General features: G+C 41.1%; 1 protein-coding gene across 2 annotated transcripts; it reads left to right on the top strand.

Moving 5' to 3' along the window:
- The first annotated feature begins 231 nt into the window (after positions 1-231).
- On the top strand, positions 232-17359 carry Actl6a (actin like 6A). 2 transcript variants are annotated; one of them, XM_051185838.1, is made up of 14 exons: positions 232-532; positions 3540-3616; positions 3771-3945; positions 6429-6529; positions 7199-7296; positions 9265-9359; positions 9598-9704; positions 9802-9891; positions 10875-10936; positions 11153-11267; positions 11435-11515; positions 13168-13263; positions 15628-15714; positions 16916-17359. In XM_051185838.1, the coding sequence occupies exons 1-14, from the start codon at positions 508-510 to the stop codon at positions 16994-16996; spliced, it is 1290 nt and encodes a 429-aa protein (XP_051041795.1). In that variant the 5' UTR covers positions 232-507; the 3' UTR covers positions 16997-17359. The 2 variants fall into 2 exon arrangements, with proteins under 2 accessions (XP_051041795.1, XP_051041796.1); XM_051185839.1 differs by lacking the exon at positions 232-532 and adding an exon at positions 940-1176.
- Positions 17360-17545: the final 186 nt, after the last annotated feature.

Here is a 17545-nt window from a genome sequence, read left to right as displayed (position 1 = left end):
CCCACTCCCACGAAGTTCCTCCCACTCGCCCGCCCACCTGAAAATCCCCTCCCACTCTCTTCGCGCGCGACGCCCAGTTCACTGTCTCCCATCTGTTTGTGGAAGCTCCGCCCACTCTACCGCTCGCTCGCGAGCCTCCGCCCACTTCACCCGTCGCAAAGCTCCGCCCCCTCCTGCCCGTACCCCAACTCTTTCCCTTCTTCCGTCGTTTCTACCTCTCCCCGCCCCCACAGCTGTCTTTCATTGGCTCAAAAGGCTAAACCGCGCGGGGATGCAGCAGAGCCACATTCTGATTGGCTAAAGGCTAAGCCGGGCTTCTTCTCATTGGTTGATACAAGACACCAGCAAGAGTGGCTGTGCAGCGGGCGTGCGGCCGCTGCTTTGTTGCCGGAGGGGGCGGCGTTGGAAGTTGCAGGCTTGCGGGACCAGCGTTCTCGGGAAGTGGAGTCGCGGCCGCTGATATCTTTCCCCCGGTAGTCTTCGGCCAGTCCCCGCCAGACAGCAGCCATGAGCGGCGGCGTGTACGGCGGAGGTGAGTGAGCGCGGCGGTGCCTCAGGGTATGCGGGCCGGAACGACCGGCCCGGTCCCTGGCCGCTTCCGTTTCCCTCCGGTCCCCGGCGGACCCTTCCGGTCTTTGGCCGGTTCTTCCGGTCTCCGTTCGGGCCTCGGCCTCTCCGCCTCTTCGGACCCGGAGCCCCGCGTGCCGTGGGCTCTCGGAGATGGCCTCGAGGGAGGAGCTTGCCGCGTCTTGCACCTGGGGCTCCAGGACCGGCGGGACTCTGATGGCAGTCACCTGGCTCGCCGGGTCCCTCACCGTACCGGTTCCGCAGCGCGGCAGCTCGCGGAGGTTTTGGGCCCTCGGGGTGGGCGCTGGGTGCGAGTCGCACACGGTGTTGACGCTGCTGCTACAGACTACACCTTGTTCCTGGTGTGCCCGGTCTCAAGATGAGCGGAGTGCTGAGGTGCACGCTGGTGTTCCCGTCCAAACGGGCAGGAGCCTTTTATAGATTGACAATAACGAAGTCAAGGCTCCCAAGTACTTGTTTTGTCACGTGCAACTAGTTAGGGACTCTTCTCTGCGAGGATGCTGACAGAAGATGGGGCCTCTATCCCCCGCGTTAATGAAGAAAGCATTGGAAAAGTTAAACAACAAGCCAAAAATTAAGACTTCCTTTGTAAGTTGGGAGCAAATAGTTTCTGGGATGAGGAAAAGGCCATTTCTTTCTCTGCTGTGTACCGATAACATGCACCCAATAGTATCGTCACACACTACACATTGGCATCTGTATTGAGTCAGTAAATAATTGCCCACTCCTTTTAAGTATGTTTTGTATGAATGAACTGTAGCTGCTTCTCTAGAAACTGTTAAGTTTATATGTCTTTTCCCTGGCAAGAAATGTGACAGTAATAACTACAGTTAGCTAATATTTATTGTGCTTATTTATCAGCACTATTCGAAGTGCTTTTATACGTTAAAGCATTGAAGATATGTTGTTATTATAGTATTCTATGAGATAGGAAATATTAAGTACATTTTACAAATTAGGAAACTAAGGCAGAGACGTTAAATTACCCAGTTCACATGGTGTAGCAGTCACTTTTCTGTTATTGTGATTAAAACAGAACAACAGCAACAAAAACCCATGCCCAGGGCAACTTCTAGAAGGAAGAATTTAATTTAGCTTATGAATCCAGAGGGAGAAGAGTCCATCGTGTCAGGGAGGCATTGCAGGTATGGTGGTAGAAGCAGGAATCTCTGAGCTCACATATTGAAACCCAGGCATGAAGCTGAGAAAGCAAACTTGGCAAACTGGGAATGATGAGACTTTAAATTCAAAGTCTGAGCCCAGTGACTACTTCCTACATCAAAGCTCATGCTTTCTAAATCTCCCCAGATATCAGGGGTGATAGGAGACATTTTCATTGAAACAATTGCATGTGTGTTTCCTTTTAAAATAGGAATTGCACTAAGCTGGATGTCTGAATAGCTGTTTAATTTCTCTTTGGGTGTCTGTAGGTAGCACTGAACTGCACATAGTGGCTGTTGTGATTTATAGCTTTAGTTAGCATTATAGAAGACCTTCTCTTAAGGTCTTAGCAATTCAATGATGGTAAATAGTATTAGTGTTTTAAATATTGGGGAAGAAATCCTTTGACAAGTCAGCACTGAAAAACCAAAATGCATTGTTTTGGGATGCTTGCTGTTTGGGATGAAAAAGATGAATGGAGGCTTTTCCCTGAATTTGAAAAAAATTTGCCAGCTTTCTTATTCAACATTAAACCATCTCCTAATGTCTAGGATGTGTAGCTTCAGTGAGACCTTCATTTAATGCTTTTTATTTGGCCTGTATAATTACACTCTAAAACTCAGATTCTCCACGCTCTCCAGTTTTCATGTTTTGCTGAGTTTCTTGATTACATGAAACATAATTTCTTATAGATAAGGAAATGGTTCTCTGATATACTAGGTGAGGTGTGTTTTGTTGTTTTTGTTGTTTGTCTTGTTCTGGTTTGGTTTTTGTCACCAAGATTGCCTTGTTGCCATTTGCATTCTTCCTGTGCCTATAGAGAGATGGCCTCAGTGGTTTCCTTGGCCTCTGGTTTTAGCTTTGATTTGGTGACAGCAGGCTAACTGTACTTCTTGCCTGCACCTTTTGTTGTAGGATAATCATTAAAAGCTGGTGCCTCTGACCCAAGTTAAAAGTATTCCAGTTTGGATGCTAGATTATAGAATCTCCCTGGAGGTTGGAGTCTATGAGCTTGGTCCTCCCTCCCTGAGCAGGCAGCCATAGCTCACTGTAATGTCATAGCTCCCAACTGCTCTCCCCACACAAAATCTTCTCTCTGAGGTTCTGGTAACAATTCCTTGTTTCCTCAATTCAAAGGATTACCAGGGCGATGGGCTTCCCTTCTTCCTGTCATTCATTCATTCATTCATTCATTCATTCATTCATTCATTCATTCAGTTTGTCTCCTTATACTGTGACTATAGGTGTTTATAAACAGCCCCTTTAAGAGTAAGGGAACTTCCTGTTTGTGTACCATGTCTTTCCTGATTAAACCTCTATTGGTAAGCAATGTTAAATAAATTTGGAGGTATATTTAAAACCAGGTTTAAGCCTGATAGACATGGTAGTGCATGCCTGTATTTCCAGCACTTGGGAGGTAGAGATCGCTGGGTCTCTGTGAGTTCCAGGACAATTAGCATCACAAAGAGAGACCCTGTTTGAAAACAATGACAAAAGCTAGCTTCTAGCTAATAGTATATGAAAGTAATGAATTTTTGCAAATAGTCTGATTTCATACACAAAATATGTTACTTGCTAGTAGTATTCTCATTCTCTCCTCTCTCTCTCTTTCTCTCTCTCTCTCTCAGTTTGTTTGTTTTCTTTTTTGAGACAGTTTCTCTGTGTAGCCCTGACTGCCTGGAACTAGTTCTGTACACCAGTCTGGTCTGGAACTCAGAGATTTGTCTGCCTCTACTCTGTCTCCCTCAATGGGATTAAAGCCATGTATAATTGTCTTTTAATCTTTTCAGATGAAGTTGGTGCCCTTGTTTTTGACATTGGATCGTATACAGTGAGGGCTGGTTATGCTGGTGAGGATTGCCCTAAGGTAAGAACAGTGATAAGAATTACTTAGACAAGAGTCATCTGTACAAAATTAAAATTAAATTCAAACAGAAACTCAAAACAAAAATGGCACTAGATATTAGAAATACCCCCCAACGAAAGCAGATATTACTTCATACTGTGTTTAACTCTCCCAGGTTGATTTCCCCACGGCTATTGGTATGGTGTTGGAGAGAGATGATGGAAGCACCATGATGGAAATAGATGGTGACAAAGGCAAACAGGGTGGTCCCACCTATTACATAGATACCAATGCGCTCCGCGTACCCAGGGAGAACATGGAAGCCATCTCACCACTCAAGAATGGAATGGGTATGGATTTGATTATAAATAGTGCTCACAGTCATTTTAGATATAAAATGGTAACTGATAGATATCAGGTATGTGTTTATTTTAATTCCACAAAGTAATATTTTGGGTACTGAGAATATAAAGATGTACAGGAAGTATTCTTTCCCTTAAACGTGGTCTGGAGAGTTTGGTATATGCACAGGAAACTGTATATTGTATATTGGGTAAGAGCTATGTAGGTGTGGTCAGGAAACAATGGTATTAGAGGTGTGTAGCTTGAATTCTAATTGTTCTTAATAAAAACCCAGAGCTAGATATCAGGGTAAATGCTAAAAGATCAGAGAAACAAAGGAGCAAGCCACAGCCACCTCTTATTTCGCCAACTGCTCAGCCTGAAAGGGCAAGATCCTGTCTCTACAAATTCTCAGGCTGAAAGCGACCCTGTTTCTAAGAATCCTCATACTGAATGCAGTAAGCTCCTGTCTCCTCCTGCTTTATATTTCCCTCTCCTTCCATTCATATCCCTTCCTGTCTCCACCTCTCTAGTACTGGAATTAAAGGTATATGATCCAAGGTACTGGGATTGATGGTGTGAGCCACCACTGACTGGCTCTGTTTCTCTTTTAGACTGGATCAATCTTGGGTAGCCCAGGGTGGCCTGGAACTCACCAAAATCCATCTGCCTCTGCTCCCGGGTGCTGGGATTAAAAGTGTGTGATACCACTGTATGACCTCTATGGCTAACTAGTGGCTAGCTCCTCACTCTGATCTTCAGGCAAGCTTTATTTGTTAAAACACAAACAAAATATCACAATAGTGATAGGAGAGGAGAAAGTTTCCAATGGAAATGAGGGTTTAAACCCCTGATGGCAGAGATCCTGAAGTGGCTTTTAGGGATCCAGATGGCACTAAGAGCCTGAAGAGGCAGAAAGGAGAGGAGAATGAAGTTTCCTAGAACTTCAGTTGAGGGGACAAATAAATAAATACATTCACTAAGATAAGAATTTAAGGGGGAGGAGGAAGGGTTATAGTATTGGGATAAAACTTGGAGGTAAGCTACTCCTAGGACTCATGGGACCATACTGAAAAGACACATGAGTCCAAGGAAAAAGGGAAAGGGGATGGAATCCAGAGGAGACCAAGCCTTGTCACTGTGGATGCGTGGGATATGTTTCCTGTTTCAACTGCACAGAATGGCAATATGTGTATTGTCCACCAAGGGCTCAGCAGAGACTCTGTATATAAGGCTTTAATTGAGGCTGGTCACATAGGACCACCACCTTCTATCTTGTGCCCATAGCTCTAAAAACACAGGAGGGAAGTGGTAGTCAACATAGGCCACTGTGCAAACAAGTTGAATACCATACAAGGGACGTTTGATGTCAGTGCCAGGAACCGTTGACTAGATGAGTGCCAGACAGCATGCTGTAGAGAGTCAGGTTTGCATGGCCCCACACAGCAAGTGAATGGCCTGACTCAGGTAGTGTGGGACATCGGTTATGAAGTCACGAGAAAACATTGAAGATGTGGAATTGCACTGTATGTCCCAGAAAGGACATGGGACTGACTTATAAGAGGTTAAGAATAAGAATGGGCTTTCTGTTGAAAACTGGTTCAGTATTGGCTAGTAGAGAGGAGTGCTCAGGAAGGAGGATAAACAGTCTCATGTTAGGGGTGGTGGGGGGAGAGTCAAGTGGTGGTCAGTTTTCTCAGAGGTAGGTTGAGGTTACACTGAGGGAAACATATGTCCCAGCTACTGGTGAAGTCCACAGACTCAAAAAAAAAAAAAAAAGATCCAATGGGCTTGTGGGAGAAAACATTGTAAACCATTGTAAACAATAGTGCCAATTAATTTCAAAAGGTCACATGCATTTTAAATTACTAATTGTCCAGTAGAACTGTCACCAGTTAACTAGTACCTCAGGAACAGTAGAAGGGGATGCCAGAAGACATCTGTGGTTTTGTTTGTTTTGTTTCTTGAGCCAAAGCTTATCTCTAGTCCTGGCTGACCATGAACTCAAGAGACCTGCCTGCCTCTGCCTCCCCAGTGGTATCTATGTACAGGGATTAAAGGCATGCACTGCCATGTTTGGCTACTCTCTGAATTCTTAGTAATGCCTTTAAATCTTATTTTTCTGATAGCAAGTTTTTGTTGTTGTTGTTTGTTTTCCTGGTTTCCGGGTTGTAGCTGTGTCTAGCCCGAAAGCTGCTTTCCTTTGTCTTCTTTCTCTTCTGATCACTCACCTGGCCCCTAGCTAAAACTGTTGTCTTTTAAGCACTCCACTTATATTTGGGGCAGATCTGAGGCCCACCTGGAAGAACCAGATATATTTTATATGCAGAAAATAACACTGGCCTCTTCTGTAATGTTCTGTGTTACAAAGTAGATTCTGTATATTCAGGTATTAATTTGTAAGTCACAGAAACAGTCTGTCCACCTTAGAAGATGCTCATTCATTCATCGTCAGCTAAGCTTTGTTTCAGACCATGACTCTCTGTTTTAGTTGAAGACTGGGATAGTTTCCAGGCTATTTTGGATCACACCTATAAGATGCATGTGAAATCTGAAGCCAGCCTGCATCCTGTTCTCATGTCAGAAGCACCGGTGAGGCCCACTGCCATTTTCTTCTTTTACTCTCTGCTCATCTGTAGCGTTTCTTTTTAAAAAGCAACTCATTAATTTGTCATGTGTGTGTTTACACATACATAGGTGCTCATGTGCCAGGCACACTTGTAGAAGTCAGATAGCAACATGAAGTCATTGGGTTCCAGGGATCTCACTAGGGTTATCAGGCTTGGTGGTGAAATCCTGCTGAGCCTTCTTACTGGTCCTCCTTTTAAAGAGTCATTGGAATTTATGTTTTGAGTTTGGAAATTTAGGGAAAGCTTAATTTTTATTATTGTTAAAACATTCCAGCAAATGAAATAATTGGCTTTGTTTGTGAGTACCAGCTACAACAGGGATAATTGGTTGTTTTAAATTTAGGATTTTGGTTACCAGATTTAATATCTAATAATACTTTGGCTTTTAGAATCTTGATTTCCCTATGATTTGAAAAGTCTTTATTTTTAGAACTCATAGCAGCTGACAGTTTTACCTATTTAATAATAGCCTGTTATGATTTATTTAAAAAGGCAGTTCTTAATATCATTGTTTTTCTTTTTGTTGTTGTTTTTTTTTTCCCCACCAATATGGCTCTGTAAAGTAGCATGAAATAGCCATTGCTTTAATATCTATACATTGAATAACCTGGATCCTTCCTCCCTTCTGCAGTGGAACACCAGGGCAAAGAGAGAGAAACTGACAGAGTTGATGTTCGAGCACTACAGCATTCCTGCATTCTTCTTGTGCAAAACTGCAGTTTTGACAGCGTATCCTTCAACAATGTGATGACTTTTCTTTGTGTGTCTAAGATATTAGTGAAGAAGTGTTTTCCTTTTTTCTAGTCTTCTACCTATCTTTGAGTATTTTTAAGCTTTTTTTTCCTGTTGTTGGTATATAATCATTATACATAGTGCTGGGTTTTATAAACACAGTCTCCTTCAAATATATCATGTACCTAAACCATATTCACCCACTTCCTCTCCTTAAACCCCCCTTGGATTACGTGTGCTCTAATAGTCTCTCTTCTTTCTTTTTCCACTCTGCCTTCCAGGGTGTGTGTGTGTGTGTGTGTGTGTGTGTGTGTGTGTGTGTGTGTGCATGAGCACACGCACGATTATTTGTGCACTCAAATGCACGTGTTTGTAATGTATCTGTGAAGAATTCTTGAATTTACAAATAACATTGCATGTATATCTGTTTGCCTTGTCTCATGTAATTTGATCTCCAATTTTCAAGCAAGCAGCATTATTTCATTCCTTCTGGCTGATCAAAGCTCCAGTGTATGTGTAGACCAGTTCTCTTCATGTTGATGGACACTTAGGCTGACTTTATGACTTGACTATTTTAAGTAGTGCTGTGATGAGCGTGGGTATGCAGGTATCTCTATGCTGTGTTCACTTAGTTCTTTTGGCCTAGCCCTAGTAGACCTAACTGGATACTAAGTAATGTTTTGAGGACCTTCTTTACTGATTTTCATAGTGGCTGGACTAATTTACATTATCACTAGCAATGAGTTCTAATTTCCCATATCCTCATCAGCTTCTGTTGTCTGTTCTTTTGCTGATAGCCATTCTGATTTGGGTGAGATCAAATTTCATTGTGGTTTTAATTTGTGTTTTTGTGGTAGATTTAAGGGTGTTGAACATTTTCCCATGTTATTGGCTGTTGATAATTCATCTTTGAAGAGCTCTGTATTCATGTCATTAGGCCTTTATTGTGGTCTTCGGTGTAGTGTTTGAGTTAGGTATGTATTCAGATAGTAATCCTGTGTCTGATGTGTAGGCAGCAGATTGCAGCTTTGGTAGGTACTGTGTGCTTCTGGAGTCTTTCTGAACTCATTCTGTGCTGAGTCAGGATGGTTTTCTGGGTTCCTTTTCTCTTCTCTATTTTGAGGCTATTCTGAGCCTACCATGTTCTCTTGCCTCTTGTATCTCCTACTTGCTCCTATTCCATCCTCATCCTCCACCAGGTTACTGTTGAAATCCCAGGAATAGGTAGGGTGGTTTCTTCCTCATCTTTCCAGGACATGCAAGCTTTTCTTTTTGCAGATAAACTGACCTCCGCTTTATTAAACAAGATACCCTTAGGGAAGAGATGGATTGGATTAGTTTTGTGTATCTTCTGCCTTTAAGGAATGTTAGTGGCAGCCTTGTTGTGCCCTCTACCCCCACCCATCTTTTTTGTTTACCTCCTCTGAAATGTTATTAGTCACCAGACTCGGGGGGGTGGGGTGGCGTAATAGTTAAGGAACCAGTGAAAGGCCCAAACTTGCATATAGGTCTGTTGTGTGCAGTCGGGGAAATGGGGGAATTGCTTGTTGGGCTTACTGGGGTAGATGCTGGAACTACCCCTAGCTGCCTTCTCAGCACAGTGCTTCTCCAGCATTCCCCACCCCAAGGGTCACAGCTTTTTGCCTTGTGTAAGTTTTGTTTAAAAAATTTCTCAATTTTTGTAAGCCTTTTGGTCAATTGTAGAGGTTTTCAATATGCCCATTTTAACCAGCTTAATTAAAAAAGTGTTCTGCATAGAAACCACTCTGGGAGTCCTGCCTGTGGAAGTTTGTTTTCAAGATAGATAAATTACTGACACCCGTTTTTCTCCCTTGACAAGCTTTTATACAATGTAAATGATACAGTATGTTTAAAGAACCAGCTTGAACACTACAAGAGCCATTCTGTCATAATCAGCGTTATCCTTGGAGCCTCGATGCTTTTTTCCTTAGTGCTTTAAACTAGATTTGCTAATGGTCGTTCTACTGGGCTGATTTTGGACAGTGGAGCCACCCACACCACTGCAATTCCAGTCCATGATGGCTATGTCCTTCAACAAGGTAACTACTTAATGAGGGCACAAGGTGACTTTCCTTGTTATGAGGACACAGATAATGAAAACAGACCAGGCTATATTGGAGCCCATTCATTCCCAAGTGATATGTTTTAAATGAATATATGGCTTCATGCTTTGAGAGGATAGTTTGGATAATTCTACTAAAAGAAATCTACACATATTCACAGTCCCAAGGGATTCATACTTTTGGCATCTTTAACCTTGTTTGATTTGATTCTCAGGCATTGTGAAATCCCCTCTTGCTGGAGACTTCATTACCATGCAGTGCAGAGAACTCTTCCAGGAAATGAATATAGAACTCATTCCTCCATATATGATTGCATCAAAAGTAAGTAGCGTGAGAAGTTTCTTAGTGAGCCCTGCCTTGTGCTTCCGCTCCTGTGTGGGGAAGACTCTTAGTTAGCATGTGCTCTTGGTGTTCTCAGGAGGCTGTTCGGGAAGGCTCTCCAGCCAACTGGAAAAGAAAAGAGAAATTGCCCCAGGTTACAAGGTCTTGGCACAATTACATGTGCAATGTAAGTAATCCCTAATGTCTTTATAAAGTGTTGGTTCTAAGTTGCATGTTTTTTAACATTTGACAAAAAGAATACCTTAGGGGTGGGGAGCACTTGCCATATTATCAAAGAGTCTCTATAAACAAACTGCTACATAGCAGTTTGAAAAATGGAAGAAGTCTTGGTTTTAGTTTAGAAATAGTTTTAGCACACTGTTTTATACTGTTGTTAAGATGCTTTTAGCTAGGCACAAGTTGGAGGTCAGCCTGGTCTACAGAGTGAAGTTCAGTACAGCCAGGGGTACACAGAGAAACCCAAAAAACAAAAAAGATGCTTTTAGTTCATGTCAAACTTGGTATAACTTAGGTATGATTTCTTCTCCAGCATTAATTAGACATGCAGAAGTATGTCTCATTGCTTCCACAGTTAGCCAATGAGACTTTTTATTGAATGTGTAGACCTATGTGGGTGAGAGGTCGGTGGGTAAATTTGCCATTCCTTAGGTACTAATTTCTAGTAGTAAAGGGATATGAAAGCCATAATTGACTAAGTGTATTCTGAGAGCATGTTGCACCCAAGGTTGTATATGTTAGAATGTGTAGTGATGATTCTGTGCAGACATTAGACAAGGTTTCCCATATCAGCCTGTAGTCACTAGAAATTTTTATATAAGATGTGAACTGTCTGCATGTCACGTATCCAGGTGATAAAATCTTGCTTTTAAAATCCAGGAATTTTTAAGGAAGATAATGATGAGGCAGTGTTGTAATCTCTTTTCATTATTCCATAAGTACTGTAATTGAAATGTACTTAAATTGTGTAATACAGCTGTAGAAATGAATTTAATTTGTGTTCTAAGTTGTTAATCCCAGGTAACTGTAGAATTGGGTGTGTTGCTGCTCACTCAGCTATGTGAAACTGATGTGATGTCATTCACAGTGTCACAACGAGGTCGGTTACACAGGCAACTCTGCATCTTGTTTCTTACTTCTCTCTGTCCACAGTGTGTCATCCAGGATTTTCAAGCTTCAGTCCTTCAGGTGTCAGACTCCACCTACGATGAACAGTATGTTTTCTGTGTGACTACCTTCGGGAATAAGGGCTATTGTTTGTTTACACATAAAGAGTTGGAAAGTGTGTGTAGCCCAAAAACAAAGTATATTCTGATGCTGCTCTTAGGTATTTGTACCCTGACCCCTCACAGATTGGTAATTCTTTATAGGTGGTTTATCATTTGAATAGGGTTATTTGCTTTTTATGAAATACTGTTTGCTGTTTGCAGAGTGGCTGCGCAGATGCCAACTGTCCACTACGAATTCCCCAATGGTTACAACTGTGATTTTGGTGCAGAGCGGCTAAAAATTCCTGAAGGATTATTTGACCCTTCCAATGTAAAGGTATGAAGCCAATTTTTTAAAAAGTCATTTTCATATGACTTTGATAAAGTCATATACAACTATGTGTTTATGGCCCTTTTATACAAAGTGTGGCTTTCTTGTGTGGAGATCTTAGTCTAAATTTGGCAGTAGGGATTTCCATGTGAATGCTTGCACTCTTGTTTCAGGGATTATCTGGGAACACAATGCTGGGAGTCAGTCATGTTGTCACGACAAGTGTTGGAATGTGTGACATTGACATCAGACCGGTAAGTGCCAGTCTCCTGTTACTGTCTCTTATGGCAGTTAAATGTCCCACCTAGATTAGGTGTGCTGCTTTGACCACTGACCTTGAGGGCTGTTGGTAACCATGTATAAGGAGATGGACACCAGGAAAGGGGTGTGTGACCAACGATGCCCAGTACAGCCGACACTCACTCAGCTCAGATCCTGAACTGCACTCTCCAGCTCAGATCCTGAACTGCACTCTCCTTTCTGTGAATATGGTTTGTGGCTGCTCACCTGGACAGGGCACATTCCTAGAACACTTCCATCCTCATAAAGTTTCTTTGGACATTGCTACTTTAGATCTCTAAAATGTAGTAAATCAAAGTACATAGAAATTGGTGACTTCTTGACATTTACTTTTCAGAAAGGTGTGGTTTAAAATATGCGGCTTTTACATGGATTGTATTAGATTATTTTTGTATTCTGCTCTGTCCACTATAAAATGCTAACACACTATATTGACTTGATTATATACTGTGCTTATTTAGATTAGTTATAATTTATTAAGCTATAGATTTATTTCATAATCTACTGTTTTCTTCAAGTTAATTTGCTTAAAGTGTGGGTGTGAATAGTGTAAACAGCATATTCACAAAAGGCTTTTGAATGACCATGAAAATAATTTCTTCCAGGATAGTGGAAGTGTTAGTTTAGAATTTTAAAAAGAATTGACTTCTTGTGTGTTGTGTATGGAGGGTCAGTTTTGTGAACATTATATGGGTTCCAGGAGTCAAACTCGTGGCCAGCATGCACAACCATCACCTCTAACCAGCCCACTGAGCTATTTTTCTGCTCTTAAGTTTTGAATTTTTTTTTTTCTCCCATGCAAGGTCACTTCAGGGTAGGGAATTAAATAAATCTGCAAGAATAGGATGTTTGTACTGAAGTTGTTTTCTGTTTACTTAATTAGCAGGTGGGGCCCAATTTTTGCATTTTCTGTTTTAAAACTTAGATGATTTAGATGCTTGGAGCAGGTTTTAAAACTAAGAACATAGCCAATTAAAAGAGAAGGCTGACATTTACATTTTGATAAATACATACATACAAATTAGGAGTAAATATATCCCTATGAATATGAAGTTGTTTTACTTAGGAGGCTTAGCCTGTGTTAAAACTATTGCATCATCCCCACAAAAGAGAAAAAGCAAAGGAACATTATCTCTCATGATCATAAAACAATTGTGTCTAATTTAAAATACGATGACTTCCAGATGAACGCAGATGAGTACCAAATGTACCACTGATATTAGTTTCTGTCTGCCAATAAGAACAAATACAAATTTAAGAATAATTGTTTTAAGTTAGTGGCTCTGGGCTGGCAAGATGGCTCAGTGTGTAAAGGTGCTTGCTACCAGAGCCTGTTGACCTAAAGAATCCCCAGAATCCACATGCTTGAAAAGAACACTTACAAATGCCCTCCAATTTCTACACATAAACTGTGACATGTTCTCTCTCTCTCTCTCTCTCTCTCTCTCTCTCTCTCTCTCTCTTTCTCTCTTACACACACCACAAACACACACACACACACTAAATAAATGGGAAAACAATGAAGTTGGTAGCTGGGTCCAACTCCCAACACCAAACCATACTATAGGGTTGTTGGAAATGTTTGAAAATGATGTTTCTCTTCTAGGGTCTCTATGGCAGTGTGATTGTAGCAGGAGGAAACACGCTAATACAGAGTTTCACTGACAGGTTAAATAGAGAACTTTCTCAGAAAACTCCACCAGTAAGTTTTCTTTGTTCTTTGTGTTATTTAGTTTTATGGAATTTAATAGTTAATTGTGTGCCTTTACAGTGTGAATAATGTCTGTTATTAATCAAGATGTCCTACTTGGTTCCTCTTCTATTACTTGAATCTCTTTGATGTTTGTGTGTGCTGTGTGTACATGTGTGGGTGCATTCTCTCTGCATTTCTGTCTTTCTCCACCTTATTGACACACGTACACATTGGCATATAAGTGTGCACACATACAGGGCACATGGTAATTTTCAAAGGAGAGAACCTGGAGAGGTCATTTACATGTATCAATATAATACCAGGTGTAATAGGCTTTAAAAGGTATTGTATGTGTGTAGAAATGGTCTGGTTTTGGCTGCTCCTGTTTTACATGTGCTGTATGTTTATAGTTAGAAGTGCTATTTGGGTATCTATACATTTTCATTGTTGACATCTGCCTTCACCAACTGCATTGTTGGATGCTCTAGACCAGTGGTTCTCAACCTTCCTACTACTGCGATCCTTTGATACAGTTCATGTTGTGGCGACTCCTGACCACAACATTATTTTTTGTTGCTATTTCATAACTATAATTTTGCTACTGTTAAGAATCGTAATGTAAATATCTGATATGAGACTCCTGTAAAAGGGTCATTTGACCCTAAAGAGGAACCTGCAGTAGTTGTTCTGACCATTGGATTTCATAGGAAGTCTACCAATACAACTATAGACGTGAATGGTCTGAGGTCCATTAAAGAGTAATTTAGGGGCTGCAGTATGTCTGTGCTTCACCTGTGTAAACTGAGTCCCCAGAACCTATATAGGCCCATCATACCTCCTGTAACTCTAGGGATCCAGTGCCCTCTCTTGTCTCTTCAGGCACTAGCATTCCTATGCATATATTTTCACAGAGGCATACACAAACATAATTAAGATAATGAGTCTTTTGTTGTTGTTGTTGCTTTAAAGAGTAATTTAGAAACTCTTGTCCTTTAGGGAGTAATTAAAATCAGTGAAAATATCAGGAGAAAAGTTCATACTGGAACAGATACCTGTACCAGCGCCTCCCCTGGTCCTATGCTCTACCCCACCACATAATGTTTATTTCATTATGAAATACTCCATATGTGTTGTGTAGCATGTCTCTGGTATGGATGCCTTGGAAATTATCCCCAGAGGTAGATTCCTAGGGAGGAGGAAAACATCCCTTAATACAATAAGTGAGATTAAATATAGTATTGAAGCAGCCTAGTGCAGCTACTGGGGGCTGAGGCAGAAAGATCATAAGTTCAAGGTCAGCCTGGGCTGTTCCATGTCCAAAACAGAAGTACTAAGTCTTTAGTTTTTTGAGATGAGGCATATATTGTAGTACCATTGTAGAACAGACTAGCTTAACTCAGCATTCTGCACCCCCCCTACCCCCCCGCCTGAATGCTGGGGTTGCAGATAGGAGCCGCCCTGCTGGCTTCCTGATTTGGAAGACAAGCAGGATGAATTAAAAGTTACATGATCTGGCATTTTGTTGGGTAGAGTTGAGATATAGGGTGCTCTGGTGGGAGGCTCAAGGTGCAAATGAATAAAACACCTACCTAGTGTGAAGTATGTGTATGAATTGCAAGTGCTGTCCTTTTACTATGCAGTTTCAAAAGCTTTTGTTTATATTGGTTTGTCAACTTGTTATGTTTAACAATTGAGTTATATACACATATAATTTCCATATTTACATCTCTAAATGAGATCACAAAGTAACAGTGTCAGTGTTTAAAGGAGCTTCATAAAACATTATTAGTGGAACTGTTCAAGGGACAAAGACTTCCAGCTGCATGTAGTCTCTTTGTTGCTGCAGAAATGAAATTTGAAGGGGAGTATTATGCTGAGGGTATTCAGATAATTTATGGGCATTGAAAGTTAGAGCTCAGTTTCAGTTTTTATAGGCCAGTGTGTCTTCCTACTTGGCAAGGTGCTAGCTGCCTGTATTTGTCCAGTTCTGAGTTGTACAATTTATTTTCTGTATTGGGACCTTGCTTGTGAAGTAGTCTAACCTATGTCATCTATTGGCTTAGCTACCTGACAACATGTAAAATTACTTGATGTCAAGCAAGTATTTTTCCCTTTTTGTGTGTAGGTGCTTGTGTATTGGGTGGGGGCGAGGGGAAAGCAAAGGAAGGAGGGAGGGAGGGGTGTATGATATGGATGTTATCTAATCCTGGCTGTAGACCAGAATGGCTAGAAACTCAGAGATCTGCCTGTCCCTGTGTCCCAAGTGCAGGGATTAATTGTGTGTGCCAGCATGGCCCTGGAGTTTTCTCAGCACTGAATCTCCAGGTTGGCTGTTGTGGCTGTCCCGATATCCTAATGCTTCCTGTCTTACAGAGCATGCGGTTGAAACTGATTGCAAACAACACGACGGTGGAGCGGAGGTTCAGTTCATGGATCGGAGGCTCCATTCTAGCATCTTTGGTTAGTAGATGAGCTGCTTTATAGGAATGAAGATAGGAGGGGGAACTGTGAGAGTGGGATTGATGTGCAGCAGTTTATGAAGAGAATTTTATTATCTGACAGTGTTCCATCTTTTTCTCTGAAAAATTATTTATTACATCTCTCCTGTTATTGTTGGGACTCAAAATGCTTTTTAATATTTATTCTATACTGATAAACATCTTTTTTGGAACTATTAGTAACTATTCCTGACTCAGTTTTTTTCCTAGAACAGCACTGGTTTTCCTGGTAGTGATTTTTTTTATTAAATATTGAGTTATAAATTTTCAATACAAGCAGAAATTTCCATCAAAACAATGACTCTTTGACTTAAATATACCATTGAAAATACTAAGTTTAATAAAAAAAAAATACTAAGAATTATTTTGGTGCTTTATTGATCTTTGCACTTAAAAGCTGACAGATGAGTGGAAGACCTGGTAGGTATCTACTTAAACATTTACATGTAATGATGACACCCCACCCTCCAACAACCTCAGGCTGGCCTCCACCTTGCCATTTTCTTCCTCAGCCTCCAGAACGCTGAGACTACAGGTCTGCTCCAGTGCACTTGTCTCCATGTTGGGGTACATTTATTAGGGGACATTTGTCAGCCTATAGTGAGTCTCCCTTTTCAGGGAGAGCCCCTGTTTATAATACCTCTTTTGGCACTGGGCAGGCCTAGGTGTAATGAACTTAGTTATAAGTTATTCCTTCTTGAAGTTTGGTTATTTCCCAACTCCTGATAAGGCTATCAGGAGTTGGCTCTGTGGGCCAAGTGAGATTACTGTGCTGGGTCTTGATGGGATAATCAGATTGTGTCTCAGGAGGCCAGATGTAGAGCATTCCCTCTTTTCTCCTACGATCTGAAATACTGGCATGGGCCTAGTGACAGGTTCCATTACTGTCTTAGGACCATTTGTCTTATCTTTACCAGCCCCTTTGTAATTCCTATTCGCTGTAACAGGTATAGAGAGGCTTAATGTTCTCTTAGACCCAAAAGGTTAGGGTAGACTAAACAGTGTCTCTGAGTTTGAGGAAGGCAAAAGGCATAGGGGTACAGTACTATTTTGGAGGAGGGATTTTAATAGTGTAGCAGTTGTTAAAGACATTTATGAGTAAAAACACTACCTTCTAATAAAAAGTGAGGCATAATTATGTAATATTTCTTTCCATCTTACAGGGTACTTTTCAACAGATGTGGATTTCCAAACAGGAATATGAAGAAGGAGGGAAGCAGTGTGTAGAAAGAAAATGTCCTTGAAGGGTCCCACCCTACCTGCCCATCACCTCACGTCTGTAGCTTTAGTACACTCAGGAAAAGATGACATCTTTTGTAGAATGTTTATAAATGTTTGCATATTTCAATGTCCACTTAAAGTTTTTAAGGCTTTAACTGGCTCTATAAATTGAGTTTGTGCTTTCCTTGAAATGCACTTATTCTTATTACAGGCATTTTATAATTTTGTATGAATGTCTATTTTCTCTAAATATTTTCTTTCAGAAAGTACTTTCCAGCCCTCCTGTGGGTTGGTGGAGTTACTTTTTATTGACTAGTCAAAGTTACTGCCTATGCTTTTTACCTTAGGCTTACAAAACTAAATAAAAATCACTACCAGTCCTAGAAGGGTTTTGGATTCTTGTCTGTGTTGTGACTTGATATTGTCATTACTTCTTTTACCATTATTTTGATGGTAGGAAGTGATCACTGTTTTGCTAACAGTATCCGTGTCCCTTTCATGCTTAAAAAATTATGTGTGGGTATTTCATCTGCACCACACTTGTGCTTGGTGCTTGTGGAAGCCAGAAGAGG

The sequence above is a fragment of the Phodopus roborovskii genome, unplaced genomic scaffold (assembly GCF_943737965.1).
Source record: "Phodopus roborovskii unplaced genomic scaffold, PHOROB, whole genome shotgun sequence".
NCBI classification, from domain to species: domain Eukaryota; kingdom Metazoa; phylum Chordata; class Mammalia; order Rodentia; family Cricetidae; genus Phodopus; species Phodopus roborovskii.
The sequence above is the reverse complement of the archived record's forward strand: the minus strand, read 5'-3'. Positions and strand labels throughout refer to the sequence as shown.